General features: G+C 44.7%; 1 protein-coding gene across 5 annotated transcripts in view; it reads right to left on the bottom strand.

Moving 5' to 3' along the window:
• The window catches only part of UBAP2 (ubiquitin associated protein 2), a 158,526-nt gene that overhangs the window by 77,563 nt on the left and 62,386 nt on the right, over positions 1–18,577 (bottom strand). For all 5 annotated transcript variants that reach the window (XM_084832803.1, XM_084832804.1, XM_084832807.1 and 2 more), the window contains 2 exons: positions 11,533–11,587; positions 2,403–2,506 (listed from right to left, as the gene is read on the bottom strand). In XM_084832803.1, coding sequence (XP_084688929.1) covers positions 2,403–2,506; positions 11,533–11,587 — 159 coding nt within the window. The remainder of the gene's footprint in view (positions 1–2,402; positions 2,507–11,532; positions 11,588–18,577) is intronic.

Below are 18,577 nucleotides of genomic sequence, written 5' to 3'. Positions count from 1 at the left end.
GGATCAGACCAAATGACTACCTATTCCAGCATTCTGTTCACACGGTGGCAAACCAAATGCCTGAGGGAAGCCCATAAGGAGGACATGAGTGCAACAATCTCCCACTCACGTTCCCCAGCATGTGATATTGAGAGACATGCTGCCTCTGATACTGGAGGTAATATATAGCCATACAACCAGAGGATTTGCCCCTACACTTATAGTGGACCTTGCGGGATTCTCTGAGCATCTCTGAAACTCAATGCGACTGTGGCCACAAACAGTCATCATCCTCCTCGAGAGAGGAGCAGGATCAGTGGAAAGCACAAAACCAAAGAAGCTTCTAGACACACACACCGACCAGACGTCTCAGGAAGGTCATCCAAATCTCCTCCTCCCCACTGTAGCAAAAGGGTTATTATGGAAAGCCTCCTTTTCAGCTATAGGACTGGAGACAGCATCAGAAGAGCCCTGCTGGATCAGACCAAGGGTCCATCTAGTGCAGCATTCTGTACACACAGTGGGCAACCAGCTGTCGACAGGAAAACCACAAGCAGGACATGAGGGAAACAGCATACCTGTCCAATATAATTGCAGCAATATCCAAAGCCACTTCACTATACTTCAAGGACAGAGCAAAGCCCACATCTATATCCAGAGAGGGGACGGACACACACACACACACACACACACACACACACAGCAACACTTATGCTAAAGTCAATTTCTGGCAGATACAGTGAACGCCAGAAATACTGGAAAAAGGATAACTGTTTTGGCAGTTGGCCTCTGTACAGCACCACACTGAAGTTGAAAGGAAACTCACCCAGATGGGAGCCAAGTCAGGACTTTCAGCTGTAATTCAAGGGGTGAGACAAAAGTGGGGCACTAACCATTCAGGAAGGACAACCAGTGGCATATACACACACACACACACACACACACACACACACACATCATTGGTGGCTCATAAGTAATGGAACAAATGGCTGACAAGCACCTGCATGGCCAGGTCTGTGGCCTGTTTCCTGGGTACCCCATGACCAATCAAGCAGATAAAAGGCCTTTGCATTTGGTAGTTGCACTGAAACTTCCAACATGAGGTCCAAAGAGGTGTCCATGCGAATGTAGGAGGCCATCATTAGGCTGAGGAAACAACATAAACCCATCAGAGAGATAGCAAAAACAGTGGGAGTGGCCAACACAACAGTTTGGAACATCCTGAAGAAGGAATTAACTGGCAAGCTCAGCAACAGCAAAAGGCCTGGCAGACCACGCAAGACAACTAAAGTGGATGACCGCAGAATTCTGCTCAGGGTGAAGAGGAACCCTTTCACAACATCGAGCCAGGTCAAGAATGCTCTTGAGGAGGTAGGCATGTCATTGTCAACATCTACAGTCAAGAGACGGCTTTATGAATGTAAATACAGAGGCTTCACAACAAGGTGCAAACCACTGGTAACGCTCAAGAACAGACAGGCCAGATTAGCCTTTGCCAGCAAACACCTACAAAAGCCTGCCCAGTTCTGAAATAAGATTCTGTGGACTGATGAAACCAAGATTAACTTGTACCAGAACGATGGGAAGAGAAAAGTATGGAGAAGGAAAGGAACAGCTCATGATCCAAAGCATACCACATCATCTGTCAAACATGGTGGAGGCAGTGTTATGGCATGGGCATGTATGGCTGCCAATGGAACCGGGTCACTGGGGTTTATTGATGACTTGACTGCTGATAAAAGCAGCAGGATGAATTCTGAGGTGTATAGGGCTATACTTTCTGCTCAGATTCAGCTGAATGCTGCCAAACTGATAGGACGCCACTTCATATTGCAGATGGATAATGACCCAAAACAGACAGCAAAAGCTACCCAAGAGTTTCTCAAGGCAAAGAAGGGGGATGTTCTTCAATGGCCATGTCAGTCACCTGCTCTCAACCCAATAGAGCGAGCTTTTCACTTACTGAAGACAAGACTGAAGGCAGAAAGACCCACAAACAAGCAGCAGCTGAAGGCAGCTGCAGTAAAGGCCTAGCAAAGCATCTCGAGGGAGGAAACTCAGCATTGGGTCATGTCCATGGGTTCCAGACTTCAGGCAGTCACTGACTGCAAAGGATTTTCATTCAGGTGTTAAAGGCGATTCTTAAGTTTGAAATGATGTTGGTTTGTTCCATTACTTATGAGCCACCAACAATGGGGGTGTGTGTATGCCACTGGCTGTACTTCCTGAATGGTTAGTGCCCCACTTTTGTCTCACCTCTTGAATTACAGCTGAAAGTCCTGACTTCGCTCCCATCTGGGTGTGTTTCCTTTCAACTTCAATGTGGTGGTGTACAGAGGCCAACTGGCAAAACAGTTATCCTTGTTCCAATATTTCTGGCCCTGACTGTACGTAGTTCTCAAACTTTTTGTGGATTGCCTTACCTGTTCCATCATCTCCATCATTCTGCCCAGCCTCCCAAGACTCTTGTTTTGCTCCAAACCCATCTGTGGCAGAAGATTCCGTATAATCTGCAGGGTTAAATGTCCTACAGGTCAAGAGATTTGAGAAAGTCAGAAATCTAAAGAAAATTGAGATTATGCACTTGCCTTAGATGGAGTCATACTATTCATCTGTCTATCCCAGCATTGCCTCCTCCAACTGGCAGAGTCTCCCTGAAGTCTTAAAGGTATTCCCAAGCTCCACTACCTCTGATCCTTTTAACTAGAAGGTTCTGGGTATTGAATCTGGGACCGAATACATGCAAAGCATGTGCTTTTCCATAGAGATATGGAATAGAGAAGTGCCACTATGAACATATCCAGCAACTATAAAAGAAAGCTCTTCCTTTTACAGCATTAACAGAACTGGGTTAAAGGTAGAGGGGAAAGGAGCCATTTCCTAATTTGGCTGTTTTAATAAAATGGCAATTGTTGTTAATAAAGCAGAATGGCCCATAGCTCAGTGCATACAGCATTCACTTTGCATGCATAGTTTCCCTGGTTCAGTAGCTGACATTTCCTCTTAAAGGACCTTAATCAAAAAGTGTGGGGAAACCCTGGGGAGCCAGAGTAGACAGTATTGGTTGAAATCAACCACTGGGCTAACTCAGCACATAGCAGTTCCTTCTACACATTAAATAGCAATAATTAAGACAAAATATACTTTAAAAACTCAAATCAGCAAAAAAAGGACAGGTTACTTACCTGTACATAGAATAGTATGGTTGGAAGGGGCCTATAAGACCATCGTGTCCAACCCCCTGCTCAATGCAGGAATCCAAGTCAAAGCATCCCTGACAGATGGCTGTCCAGCTTCATCTGGAATGCCTCCAGTGTGGGAGAGCCCACCACCTCCCCAGGTAATTGGTTCCATTGTCATATTGCTCTAACAGTCAGGAAGTTTTTCCTGATGTTCAGCCGGAATCTGGCTTCCTGTCACTTGAGCCCATTATTCTGTGTCCTACACTCTGGATGATCAAGAAGAGATCCTGGCCTTCTTCTCTGTGACAACCTTTCAAGGACTTGAAAAGCACTATTATATCTCCCCTCAGTCTTCTCTTCTCAAGGCTAAACATGCCCAGTTCTTTCAATCTCTCCTCATAGGGCTTTCTGGTTCTTCAAGTGGTCATCTGTGTAGGGTTCTGCACCTGTGCAGAGCCTCTGTCAGAACTTTCTAGAGTTGAGGTGCTTAGGTGGGACGCCCGCCCCACCTCCCTCTCGCACGTGCCCAGAGGGCAACACTCTCACCTTTCCCCTCAGTTCTTCTGAGAGTGCCACAGCAACACCCCCAAACCAAGAGGAACAGTAAAAGCATAACAAAATACCTGTAGAGGGATTAGCTGGTGGCTTGTGTGACTGCACAGACAGCTACTCAAAGAACTACAGTTATTGGTAAGCAACCTGCCCGCCTTCTTCATAGTCTTTGTGCATCCCATACATGGGTGATTAGCTAGCTGACTTATCAAAGGAGGAAGGAACAGGTAGTCACATCGGTACAGATGAAAGCACTGTGTGTCTAAAAGAAGTGTCCTTCCTGGCCAGAAGATAGAGGCAGGAGTACTTAATGAAGGTTGTAGGCTCTCAAAAAGCAACCAAAGAGGTGACGGCCTGGGCGGAATCGGCCTGCACTGACTGCGGTATGGACAGCTGAGCCAGGGCGTAGCAGGGTTTTACCATTTATGAAACCCAAATGGATATTCTTTGTGTTGAAACAGAAGAACCCTTATTCTTTCCTCTGTAACAGTTTCAACATTTTTCGAAATGAAACAGTTCAATGAAGACAGAAAGTCAGACTCCTTCATGTGTCGGAAGCGTGACGGGAAGACTCCAAAGGTGTGGCTGGGTTTGGGAAGAAGACAGGAAGACAATATCCTGGTTCAGATTAAAATGTGTCGTGACTTTAGGCAGTAAAGTTGGATCTGGGCCGAGTATCACCTTGTCCTGTGGAGGACTGTAAAAAGGAGGTCAGACCGGAGGGCTGCCAGCTTATTTGCTCGATGTCCAGAGGTTATGGCGATAAGGAAAAGCACTTTAAAGGTAAGCAACCTAAGATCAGACATAGCAAGCAGTTCAAAGAGTTTGGACATTAAAGCAGTCAACATCACAGATAGAATCAGGTAGGGATTGTCTGGGAGACTGGTGGATATAAGTTCTTCAGTCCCTTTAGAAATTGCCGGGGTACTGGATGAAAAAAACCCACAAGCCCCTGCATCCAAGAGCAGAATGCAGAGAACACTGCCAAATAAACTCAGAGAGGACAAAGCAGGCCCTTGATTGTGAAGCTTTAATAAAAACCGAAAAAAAACATGGTAAAGAGAACAGGAAACAGGATCAACTGAAACAGAGTTAGCATACAAATGGGCTCACCACTTAAGCATATAGGACTGGCAGGTGCTGGGTTTCTGTGCTGCCTCTAAAACTCTTTCAACATCCAAGGAGATGAATACGGAGGTCAAATCCACAAGCCATCAGCCAGAGGGAGGTGAGATCCGGATGCCATACGCAGCCGTTCTGCTGAGTTAGGAGGAACAGAAAGCAGAGAAGCGTTATCCTGACTTCCTTCAACAGGGACAGTAGAGTGGCAAACCATAGTTGCCTGGGCCACCATGGGGTGACAAGAATGACGTCTGCTTTGTCCCACCAGATCTTTCCCAATACCCTCATAATGCAGAAAATTGAAGAAAATGCATGTAGAAGGACTGGGTCCCAACAATATAGGAACGCATCGCCAAAAGGGCGATAATGGAAGCCCACTCTGCTGCAGAAAACATTGCACTGGAAATTCATGCTGGTAATAAATAGATCAATCTGGGGCACACCCCATTGATGAAAAAGGCCGAGCACAACTGCCTGGTCTAGCATCCATTCGTGGGAAGTCCCTTCCGATCAGCTCAATGCGTCGGCCAGCATGTTCTCTGCTCCAACCAGATGGATGGCACATAACATAACACAACCTTCAAGCTATGGCCCAGTCCCAGGGGTCTAGCCAAAGATGAGTCCTCAACCAGGCACTCTACTGTTTATTTATATACCAAACAGTAAGTATTGTCCATTGCGAATTGCACAACCCAGTTTTTGACAATGCCCTCAAAAGTGATCAGAGCCTTTTGAACTGTTAACAGTTCTAGGGCACTGATGTGGTACTGCCTTTCCTCTGGGGACCATCGGGATTGGACTGAGTACAGGCCGCAGCATGCCCCTCAGCCTATGTTGGAGGTGTCAGTAGTCACTATCTGGGATGGTTTTAACTGTCAGAATAGAAATGTGACGTGACCATCCATCAATGAAGAGAGTGACAGACTGAATTGGGTAGTAGCAGTCACATCCGAGGTGAGTCTTGCTTGGGATGGAAAATGGTGATAAACCACACCTGGAGCACCCGCATGCAAACCCTCACAAATAACTCCAAGTATCCACTGGATGACAGAAACAGAGATTGAACTCCGGTATGCAACAAAGCAGGCCATCAAAACAAGAATTACTGTCCTGTCCAACATAAGAAGACTCTGGCCCTCCTGGAGTCCAAAATGGCTCGAATGTACTGAATCCGAGTAGTCAGGACAAGATGTGATTTAGGTACACTGACATAGAGACCTAGGTCGAAAAGAAGAAGCAGCGTAGAGTGGAAATTAGTACAACAGCAAACGAAACGGGGCCACAATGAGCCAATCATCATATGGAAATATTGTAATGCCCTGCAAACCAAGGTGAATGGCAACCGTGACCATAGACTTAGTGAATACCCTTAGTGCAGTAGCAAGGCCAAATGGCAGTACCTGAAATTGATAGCATTGCTCACCAACAGCAAAACATAAATATTGACAATGCTAAGGGTGAGTGGAAATATGGAAATAAGCATCTTAAGATCTATGAAGCAAACCAATCTCCCTTCTGAAGCAGGGGAAGAACAAGAGTCAGAGTCACCATTCAATACTGGGGGGGATTAAATACAGAAATTAAGGTATCTTAAGTCTAAGACAGGTTGAGGACCCCCGCCCTTTTTCTAAACTGTGAAGTAATGGGACATAAAACTTGGGACATCATGCCAAGGGACGATTTACTCAATAATCCCTTTCTGGAGAAGTGAAGTGACCTCCTGTTTGGGGGTGGGAGTGGGGAGAGAGAGGCTATAACCTCAAAAGAACCCAAGGGGAAGCAAGAGGAATTTGATAATATATTCATGCTGCACAAGAGCCCATTTGTCAGTATTAACATGGTGCCAGGCTGCATAGAGCCTGCTTAGAAAGGAACCGAAGCGATGGAAGGTTGGGCCGATCTGAATTCAGAGGAATCCAACTGATAGTAATCTGGGTCAGACTCCAACTGCATTGATCGTTCTAGTGGAGCTTGTTTTGTAGTCGTGAGTTGAAGGACAGGCACTGAGATGCATGTAGTCATGGTCCAAGGAACAGATGTTGTTGTGCATTACACTGTGGAGACTGCAAGAGTCATGAGTGGATCCCATATAGTCAGAACTAACGGTAGTATGTACAGTGCCAAGGATAGTTGAGCAGACACCACGGGGGCAAAAGAAGAGCAGAAATTAACGTGAGCTCTGGTGGAAACCAGGTGATCACTTCTGAAGCCAGAGGTTGAGACAGTGTAGTTCTCACAGTGTGCACCCTCTCTGCAGCAGTCAATCTAAACTCTGATGACCTCCTGTAATTAGGCGAGTCTCTTTGAGTTCAAGGAAGATATGGCTCAAAATACCATGGTTGTTCTCTGTAGGACTGGTAGGAAATCCCTTCTATGAGGTGATCTTCTGTCCCAAGAACAAGAGTGTGATCAAGAATAGCGACCCCTGTAGGTTCTCAGCAAGATGACCCCCATCCTCTCCTATCCTGTCCATGTAGAAATGGTCAGAACATTTGGAGTAGTTACAAGTCAGGTAAACCCCTCCTGGAATCTTGCAAGCAATGGTATAGAGGGGACACAACACAGATCATATCCCTGGGAAGCTCAGACCATGCAGCAGGTTGCAATGAAAGCCTTATCTTTCCCTCTGACGTGGAAGCCATAACTCGGCCTTCATCCAAGACTATGGGGGATTTGTGTGATGGTCTCTGCACCATCTGAATAGGCAAGAGTAACAACAGTGGTGGTGGCGGTAGCTGGGGCTGGTCCCATGGGAGATCAGTCGTTATCACCCTGCTGAACAGGAGACGGCACTGGTGTAGTGGGATATGAATCTTCCTCTCACAACATAGACTTCTTTTTCTTCTTCTTCAGTTCTGCAGTCTAATCTGTGGAAGAGTGGTTAGACTTGGCCTTTTTTATAATGGACCAGCCTAGCATTGGTGAGGGGTTGGTCACTTGACAGCTGGTGTTTAGATCTGAAGACAACTGAATGACGGGTTGGACTGTGCAGTAGGAACTGGTGGTTGGGATGGAGTTGTCAAGGATGGTGCTGGAGCAAAAGTAGTCCTCAGGGCCAGCATGAGGGACGGTTTTGAGCAAATCAAGACTGGCTGGGACTCTGATTTCTCCAAGGAGTCCACAGCCTGTAGGGCTCATTCCCAGAGTACCACACAAAGGTATGAGGAACAATTTTGTCATGCTTGCTTGGTGAAACCTTGACAGCAGGAGCACAATTCTACCACACGGCCCTCGCCCAAACAGGAAAGGCAAAGACTGTGTTCATTAGTCAGTAGTAATTTGCTCCTGCAGTCTGCACACTTACAGAAGGGGGCCCAAAGGGCCACAAGCCACTATTAGAAAAAAATGCGAAAGCAGCAAACGTGATCACAAAAATAAAAACAAATGTTTAAAAGAGTGATTTAAAACAAACAAAAAGAGATAAAGTATAAAACTGAAGAAAAACACTCCACTCAATCGCCGACCAAGTGATTTAGTACAGAAAACTCTTGATGGTTGTGCTATGGCAGCGGTCGAACAGAAACTGTGGGGAAATGCAGGAGCACCACCCCCCAGGCATGCATGGGAAAGCATAGGACAGATTTCCCACCTAAATATCTCAGCTCTAGAAAGTTCCAATGGAGGCTCTGTGCAGGGACCATGAAGAAATATAGGGACACTTTAGTACTACATAAAAAGCAAGTTCATAGGCAAGTCACTACTGGTTTCCACTGAATACAAGTCCATTTCAAAATATTCTGAACACATTACTGGAAACTGGTTATGATGGGGTTTTCAGAGTTACTACTAGATCTGGCTCTGCTCATGGATGGCCAAATGACATCTGTGAACAAAAAAACCTTTAATTGACTCTAGTAGATGTGTCCCTTCCTGGAGAAAATGACCCTGACACCCTTGCTCCTGCCTTAGACACCTCCATATTGGATTACTACAATACATTCCATGGGGCAGCTGACTCTGAAAACCATTCAGAAACTCCTGCTAGTTTAGAATGCAGCAGCCAGGTTGTTTAATAGGGATTGCTGGTCTGAAAGTATCATCCCAATGCTTAAAGTTCTTCACCAGTTTCCATTTGTTTCCTAGTGAAATTCAGTGGTGTTGCTCCATAAAACCTAAATGGACAGGTTCTCTAAAAGATTGCCTTTGCCCATATGAGCCCTGCCCATGTACTGAAACCATAATCTGGTGACCTATCCTGGGCACCCCCAACTTAGAAGGTCAAGCAGGTAGTTGCCAGGCAAGGACCTTCTCAGTGATGGCACCTAGGCAATGGAAAAGCTTCCTAGACATTCTCTCCCCCATCCCACTTCCACTTTGTGGGCTCCAGCACCGTTAAACTTTTATTTGAAAGAGGTTTTAATTATATATAGCTTGAGGGTCCTTCTGCTATTTATTTATTAGCTATTGCTGTTTATTTTGTTCTAGTAGTTTTAAAGGTGATTTTGTGTGTTGTATTCATTTGAACTATATTTTAAATACGTTATGCATCATAGTAGACTATGCTGTGAAATTACAGGATATAAAAGATTTTTAACAAACTATACTCACTCATTCCCCTTTACAAATAGCAATATCCTTGGTCTTGCATGCTCCCTCCCTGCTCATGGACAGTAATATTTGAACTGGGAGAACCCACAGCTATTTGAACACAAGAGCTCAATGACTTAAAGAAGATGGATGAAATACTGAGAGTATTTCAGAGCAATCCTGTATTGAAATAACTCCACAACTGCACATGTAGGAAGTATGAAAACTCAAAGCCCCCTCCTGATCGGAATGCCGCAAACATCAGGGTGGTGGTGACATCTGAATAGACCCTCAATTTAGCCACTACTGTGCTTCTTTAAAAAGATGCTTGCGTGTGCCTAAAAACTGTCATTTAGTCCTACAGTGCTCATATTACAGTGTCTATCATGGGGAAAAGAGAAGAGCACCAAGGCTAGCAAGTTTTAACTGCACAGAAAGGGGGCATTGCAAGAGAACAAGTGATTTGACACTGCCAGATGGTACCAAGGAGCAACCACCACCTACTGCCAGCAGATGTAATTTCAGAAACTCTCAGCTAGAGTATAGCTGGGGTGAATGAGCTTAGGTAGTCCTTTAACTCTTTATCCTCCCATATGTTGCCTATTTTAGATCATAAAGAGTTTCCATTAATGCTTGCACAGTGTTGGGTTGTGATTTCCAGAGGGGTTATGCAAAACACAACTTTAATTAAAGACTAACACATTTGTTAGGGCATAAGCTTTCACAGACAAGAGACTATTTGATCAGATGCGCACACTGGGTCGATAGCTGGTATAACTGTCACCATTAGTCACCAGTTTAGTCTCCAAAACCAAAAAAGACTCCAAACTCCCAACTGTTGCTATGAATGCCTCAGAGCGCAGCTGGGCACCGACACTGTTTCTAAGGTAGTTGCTTTTTGGATTTGACAGTTTGCTTGATTTGGATGCCAATTTCTTGATTTGGATGCCAATTTCTTCAAAGGCCTCTTATAAATCCTTAACGTAAGGCCAACAAGATATCCTGACTAAGACATTTATATAACCAATGTAGTTCTGATTTTTTCCCCAAAACACACTATAAATTTATTTTGCTTTTATAGTTTAGGATTTCTATAACCAGTTAGCATTTTGATTTCTACAGAGTATTTTCAAGTGCTTCTTCTCCATATGTGCAACAATAAACTGGAGAAGCCTTCTTCTTAGTTGCTCCTAAGGTTTGGAACACTCTCTCCTCACCACATCCAAGGCTTTCCTGGAGGCCAGACACAATGAAATTCTTGGCAAAAACAAAACACCTCACTCTATTCAATACTACAGTGTATCTAATTGCACTCCGCTCTGAAGCATCTACAGCATGCTGTGTTTGGTTTTTTAGAAAGATCTTGCTTTTGAAAACAACACAAAATGTGAAGGTGGCAACAGCCAACAGCTATCAGCACCATCAGTGAGGAAGAACATTCTTGGACCAGTATGATACAACTAAATCTCACTTTGGGTTTCTGTTGATCTCAGGCAACAAACCAGCCACTTAAGGTTATCAAACCATCTGTCTCTCCAAGTCTTGTTGATTTGCTCAGGAGAGTTTGCCTGAGAGGCTGAAATGGAGACAAACTCATTTGACTTGGAATCTGTGTTTTGCTGCCTGACATTTCATTACATTTCCTGCTATTAGGACCCAGTGGCTGTGTTCACACAATCATGCCAGGGTAAATAAGCCACGGTCACTTATCACTCCTCCCCCACCCCCAACATTACAGGGAGATTAGCGTAATTACCCTCAGCAGCGCGGCTATCTATGTTATGTGAATCTGGCCAGGGTGGTTTGCTGCCATGGTTAACAGATCACCCCACAACCCTACAACAGCCCATGGGTCCTGGATGGACTGTTAACCAAGGCAACAAGCCACCCTGGCCAGGTCTGCATGACATGGGAAGCCATGCTGCCAAGGGTAATTATGCTAATCCCCCCACCCCCCAAGCATGCGATCAGCACATGCAGGGTGGTTAACATAGTGGCTTCTTAACCATCCTGCAATTGTGTGAGTCCTTTGTATACAATCGAATGTTTAACAGATTCACCATTACACAGATCTGTGTAATTTCCTACCATACACAGCTAAGCAGCACTGACAGGCCCTCTTTTAGTTTAATATATTAATCTTCCACCCAGCATGCTAAGAAAGACCTACCCCATGCCTTGGGCTGAAAACCTCCCTGTTCCTCTTCCTCTGCCACGTCCAAATCCTACAGGAAGAAAAGAATTTTGTTCAAGGGTGCAAGATGGCTAAGCTGAACATCCAGTCCCCATGTTTCAAGAGGAAAGTCAGTTTGAGTTAGTAAGATTCAGAAGGAAGTCCTTCTCTTTGCTCTCCCCCTTCCCTTCAGGAGCAGCACACATGTCTTGGACAAGGAAGTAAAAACAGGTTAAGTATTCTAGCAGGACAGCAACTCTTCCTCTACCCTCTTTACAAACATCAAGAGGGAAAGCAAGACCATATTGACCCAAGTCTTGATATAAAAACTACAGAGAATAAAACATTTTATTAAATTGATGACATTCCACGTCAATGAGTACATAAGTGCACCCAGCCCAATAAAAACTAGGAGTACTCAGGCTATCACCATTCTCCCCCACCCCTCAAAATGGCCTGCTTCTAGCACCTGAAGCATCCAAGAATCACAGCAGTTATCAGGCAACCAGGTGGAGGAGCAGGGGAATGGCAGGGGAAGTACAGGGGCTTGAGGAAGTGGTTGGAAAGGCTCAGCAGGTCAAAGGTAAACCATGGGCTGCTGACTGAGGAGGAATGGGGTTTTCTGTCATATATAGGAGTAGAACTCAAGAGGAAGACCCACTCCAGTGTTGAACCTCAGATTGTCCTGGAATTGTAAAGCTGTGACACTTCACTACTAATACCCAAGTGGGTTAAACTCCTGTATTCTGCACCAATGCAACCCAAATGCTGTACTTCAAATAAGTAATGCAAATCAGCATGTATTTGCTTATTTGGCACAACTTTCCCCAACCTCCAGCCTTGGAAGACACACTCAAGAACCTAAGCCTTCAGTAGACAGTGCACAAGCACATACATCTCCAAGCTTTAATCCATCATCACAAGAAACAAGTTGTGTTAGCCCTGAGATACACGATGACAGAGTAAAACTTATCAAAAATCCTAACCATGTGCTGGACGTCTGCCTAAATTAGGCCACACCGTTTTCTAGATAATTCTCCAACCACATGTCAACAATGCCCTTTTTTCTTTCCCACTCCCATTTCTGTCTTTCACCAAGCAGCTCCTTTTCACATCCATATCAATTCCTTGAGCTATCCCTATCTGCTCATTCTAAGCGCAGAGTCACATCTTGCATGATCCCTGTGCGAATAAGTGTCAAGGCTTTATGAAAATAGTGCATTAGCCCAAGATGTCAACAGCAAGTATTGGAAAGCTAGATGTAGCCATACCATATACAGCTGAGTTAGGCCACTACGAATTGCTAGAGCAGCAAACTAATGCAAACAAGAAACAAGAGATACACATGGAAAGCAGCCTTCATACCCAAACAGACATAACACAATCATGTGTTCCCCATGGATCATATGTTCCCCACCCCTGCACTAAGCCCTGGAGAGCAACTCAGGGCTGGAAAGTGGGTGAGAAAGTAAGAGCCATGCTGGATCAGACCAAAGGCCTGTCTAGTCCAGCATTCTGTTTGCACCATGGCCCACCAGCTGCCTGTGAGACATGTAGAACAAGTAGGACATGAGTGGAATAGCACCCTTCCACTTGTGTTCCACAGCAACTGGCATACTGCCTCTGATACCAGAGGTACCATGTAGCCATCATGATTAGTAGCCATGAATAGTCTTCTCCTCCATGAATTTGTCTAATCCCCTCTTAAAGCTGTCCAAGTTGGTGGTCAATATTACATCTTCTGATAGTGAATTCCACAGTTTAACTATACACTGTGTACTTCCTTTTATCCATCCTGAATCTCCCACCATTAAGCCTTATGGGATGAAGCTGTTGGGTTCTAGTATTATCCACTTTCTCCACACCATGCATAATTTTGTACACCTCTATCATGTCTCCCCATACTTACCTTTTTTCTAAGCTAGACAGTCCCTGATATTGTAACCTTTTCTCACAGGGGATTTGCACTTGATCATTTTGGTTACCCTTTTTTGCAGCTTTTCCAACTCTACCATATCCTTTTGAAGATGCGCTGACCAGAACTGCACAGAGTATTCCAAGTATGGTCAAACCATACATTTGTACAAGGGGTGTATGATATTGGCAGTTTTATTTTCATTTCTTTTTATAATTATGTCCAACATGAAATTTGCCTTTTTCACAGCACTAAGTTGACATTTTCATCAAGCTGTCCACCACAACTCCAAGATCTCTTTGTTGATCAGTCACTGCCAGATCTGATCCCATCAGCATATATTTGAAGCTGGGACTTTTTGCCCCAATGTACATCACTTCACACTTGAACAAGATAAACAGTGCAAAATGCAAATCCTTGTGGGTCCCTGCTATTCGCATCTCTCCATTATGAGAAATGACCATTTATTCCTAGTCTCTGCTTTCTGTTCTTCAGCCAGTTTTCAATCCATAAGGGGACCTCTCTTATCATATGACTGCTAAATTTGCTTAGGAGTCTTTGGTCAGAAAAAGCAACATGCACAGATCAGGGCTCAATCTATATCATCCAATGCTAGTTGCTATTTAATGCATTTGTATGCCTTTCCCTGAGATCTTGCTACCACCTTTCTCCAGACCCTGTTATCAGTCATTCCACCGGTACAGAAAATAAAATAAAATGCCCAAGGGAAACCAAATCTATGCTCCAGATGGGTGTTCATGGCCAAGTTACTTTCAAATCTAGAAACACAACAGAATTTAACTCAGAACAAATTCTGAGCTCAGGTAACACAGGGTGTATTGCCAGACACTATTATCGTTCTTTGAGTAGGAGTCTCTGTGCAGTCTAATACACAGGATTGCACCTGTGCAGAATTTCTCCCACCCCATCCCATTCCTTCAGAGCCAGTGCAGTCTAGTGAAGAGCATGTCAGACTTAAGACAAGGGACCCTTGAATTCAAATCTTCACCCAATAAACTTCATGGTTGAGTGACTCTGGGCTGGTCATTTCTTCAACCTATCCTCCCTCACAGGGTTGTTGTGATGATTCAATTTTTGTGAACCGCCCAGAGAGCTTCGGCTATTGGGCGGTATAGAAATGAAATAAATAAATAAATAAATAATAAAGGGGGAGTGGGAGGAAGGACTATGTTATACACTGCTCTGAACTCCTAGAAGGAAAGATTATTTAAAACTGGAATAAATATATTTGATCTGTTAGCCTATAAAACCGTGCTAGTTAGGTACTTTACAATCTATGGCTAATCTATTATGGCAGGGGTGAGCAACTGGTGGCCCTCCAGATGTCTGGCCCACAAATCCCATCATCCTTCACCACTGGCTAAGCTGGCTAGGGCTGATGGGATTTGCAGGCCAGAGTCAGCTGAAGGCAGATCTCCTGGTGTTTGGGACTTCAACTTCAAGAAGCCCCAAGCTTAACCAATCGTCAGGAATGCTTGGAGTTGAAATCCATGACATCTGGAGATCTACTTACTGCCCACTACTGTTGTATGCCAAAACTTCTAGGGAGCCACCAGTGGCCTACCTCTGTGTTATGGTACTTCGGATAGACATCAAAAAACGTTGCATAGTTAACAGAAAAAAATCTCAATGCCCTTTGAGCTGCTGCTTGGGAGAAGTGCATTCACACAGCGCAGCCTTGCCTGACATGGTGCACTCCAGACCACAAACTCCTGTCACCCCCCAGGCAGCATGACTGGCTGCGGATGAAGGAAGATGTAGTCCAGCACATCTGGCGGGCACCAGGTTGGGGATGGCAAATGTTGTTGTTGTTGTTGTTGTTCAGTCGTTCAGTCGTGTCCGACTCTTCGTGACCCCATGGACCATAGCACGCCAGGCCTTCCTGTCCTGCGTTCTCTCCCGGAGCGTGCTCAAGTTCATATTCATTGCATCCGTGATGCTATCTAGCCATCTCATCCTCTGCCGTCCCCTTCTCCTTTTGCCTTCAGTCTTTCCCAGCATCAGGGTCTTTTCCAGGGAGTTTTCTCTTCGCATTAGGTGGCCAAAATACTGGAGCTTCAGCTTCATTATCTGTCCTTCCAATGAGCACTCAGGGTTGATTTCCTTTAGGATGGACTGATTTGACCTCCTTGCAGTCCAGGGGACTCGTAAGAGTCTTCTCCAGCACCACAGTTCGAAAGCATCAATTCTTCGGCGCTCAGCCTTCCTTATAGTCCAGCTCTCACAGCCATACATTACTACTGGGAAAACCATAGCTTTGATTAGACGGACCTTTGTCGGCAAGGTGATGTCTCTGCTTCTTACTATGCTGTCTAGGTTTGCCATAGCTTTCCTCCCAAGGAGCAAGCGTCTTTTAATTTCATGGCTACAGTCACCATCTGCGGTGATCTTGGAGCCCAAGAAAGTAAAATCTGTCACTGCTTCCATTTCTTCCCCTTCTATATGCCAGGAAGTGATAGGGCCAGATGACATGATCTTAGTTTTTTTAATGTTGAGTTTCAAACCAGCTTTTGCACTCTCCTCTTTCACCCTCAACAAGAGGCTCTTGAGATCCTCTTCGCTTTCTGCCATTAGGGTGGTATCGTCTGCATATCGGAGGTTGTTGATAATTCTCCCGGCAATCTTAATTCCGACCTCTGATTCATCCAACCCGGCATTTCTCATGATGTACTCTGCATATAAGTTAAATAAGCAGGGTGACAATATGCAGCCTTGTCGTACTCCTTTCCCAATTTTGAACCAATCGGTTGTTCCATCTCTGGTTCTTACTGTTGCTTCTTGACCCTCGTACAGGTTTCTCAGGAGACAGGTAAGGTGGTCTGGTACTCCCATCACTTTAAGAATTTGCCACAGTTTGTTGTGATCCACACAATCAAAGGCTTTAGCATAGTCAATGAAGCAGAAATAGACGTTTTTCTGGAATTCTCTTGCTTTCTCCATGATGCAGCGAATGTTGGCGATTTGATCTCTAGTTCCTCTGCCTCTTCTAAACCCAGCTTGTACTTCCGGTAGTTCTCGGTTCGCATACTGCTGAAGCCTAGCCTGTAGGATTTTGAGCATGACCTTGCTGGCATGTGAAATGAGCGCAATTGTGCGGTAGTTTGAACACTCTTTGGCGTTGCCCTTCTTTGGAATTGGAATGTAAACTGACCTTTTCCAGTGTTGTGGCCACTGTTGAGTGTTCCAGATTTGTTGGCATATTGAATGCAGCACTTTAACAGCATCATCTTTTAGGATTTTAAATAACTCGGCTGGAAGACTGTCATCTCCGCTAGCTTTGTTGTTACTAATGCTTCCTAAGGCCCACTTGACTTCACTCTCTAGGATGTCCGGCTCAAGTTCAGTGACCGCACTATCATGGCTATCAGGGACATTCAGATCTTTCCTGTATAGTTCTTCTGTGTATTCTTGCCACCTCTTCTTAATCTCCTCTGCTTCTGTTAGGTCCCTGCCTTCTTTGTCCTTTATCATGCCCGTCTTTGCACAAAACGTTCCCTTGAGATCTCCAATTTTCTTGAAGAGATCTCTAGTCTTTCCCATTCTGTTGTTTTCCTCGATTTCTTTGCATTGTTCATTTAAGAAGGCCTTCTTGTCTCTCCTTGCTATTCTCTGGAACTCTGCATTCAGTTGGGTATATCTTCCCCTTTCTCCCTTCCCTTCTTTCTTCAGCTACTTGTAAAGCCTCATCAGACAGCCACTTGGCTTTCTTGCATTTCTTTTTCTTTGGGACGGATTTCGTTGCTGCCTCCTGAACAATGTTACGGACCTCCGTCCATAGTTCCTCAGGCACTCTGTCTATCAGGTCTAATCCCTGAAATCTATTCCTCACCTCCACTGTATATTCATCAGGGATATGATTTAGGTCATACCTGAACGGTTTAGTGGTTTTCCCGACGTTCTTCAATTTAAGCCGAAATTTTGCAAGAAGCAGCTCATGATCTGAGCCACAGTCAGCTCCAGGTCTTGTTTTTACTGACTGTATGGAGCTTCTCGATCTTTGGCTGCAAAGGACATAATCAATCTGATTTCGATATTGACCATCTGGTGACGTCCATGTGTAGAGTCGCCTCTTGTGCTGTTGGAAAAGAGTGTTTGCTATGATCAGCATGTTCTCTTGGGAAAACTCTATTAGCTTTTGTCCTGCTTCATTTTGTACACCAAGGCCATGCCTGCCTGTTATCCCGGTGATTTCTTGACTTCCTACTTTAGCATTCCAATCCCCTATGATGAAGAGGACATCTTTTTTTGGTGTTAGTTCTAGAAGGTGTTGTAGGTCTTCATAGAACCCATCAACCTCAGCTTCTTCGGCCTCAGTGGTTGGGGCATAGACTTGAATTACTGTGATGTTGAATGGTTTGCCTTGGATTCGTACCGAGATCATTCTATCATTTTTAAGATTGTACCCCAGTACTGCTTTTCCCACCCTTTTGTTGACTATGAGTGCTACTCCATTTCTTCTAAGGGATTCTTGCCCACAATAGTAGATATGATGGTCACCTGAATTAAATTCGCCCATGCCTGTCCATTTTAGTTCGCTGATTCCCAAGATGTCAATGTTCAATCTTGCCATCTCATGTTTGACCACCTCCAGCTTACCTTGATTCATTGATCTGACATTCCAGGTTCCTAAACAATATTGTTCTTTACAGCATCGGATTTTCTTTTCACCGCCAGACACATCCACAGCTGAGTGTCCTTTCGGGTTTGGCCCAGCCGCTTCACTCTTTCTGGCGCTACTTGGAAATACCCTCTGCTCTTCCCCAGTAGCATATTGGACACCTTCCGACCTGAGGGGCTCATCTTCCGGCGTCATCTCTTTTAGCCTTGTGATACGTTCCATGGGGTTTTCTTGGCAAGAATACTGGAGTGGGTTGCCATTTCCTTCTCCAGTGGACCACATTTTGTCAGAACTCTCTGCCATGACCTGTCCGTCTTGGGTGGCCCTGCACGGCATAGCTTATGGCTTCACTGAGTTACGCAAATGTACTTGCAAAGTTTTTCAAGCCCACGGGTCACCATGAAAGCTTTTAAGTGAAAGTAGTCTACCTATATTTTATTTATTTGTTTGTTTGTTTAAAATCCCTCTAGGCTACCTTTCAAGACAGG

The sequence above is a fragment of the Heloderma suspectum genome, chromosome 2 (assembly GCF_057233095.1).
Source record: "Heloderma suspectum isolate Gila_16-S chromosome 2, 16-S_ref, whole genome shotgun sequence".
Classification (NCBI taxonomy): Eukaryota; Metazoa; Chordata; class Lepidosauria; order Squamata; family Helodermatidae; genus Heloderma; species Heloderma suspectum.
The sequence above is the reverse complement of the archived record's forward strand: the minus strand, read 5'-3'. Positions and strand labels throughout refer to the sequence as shown.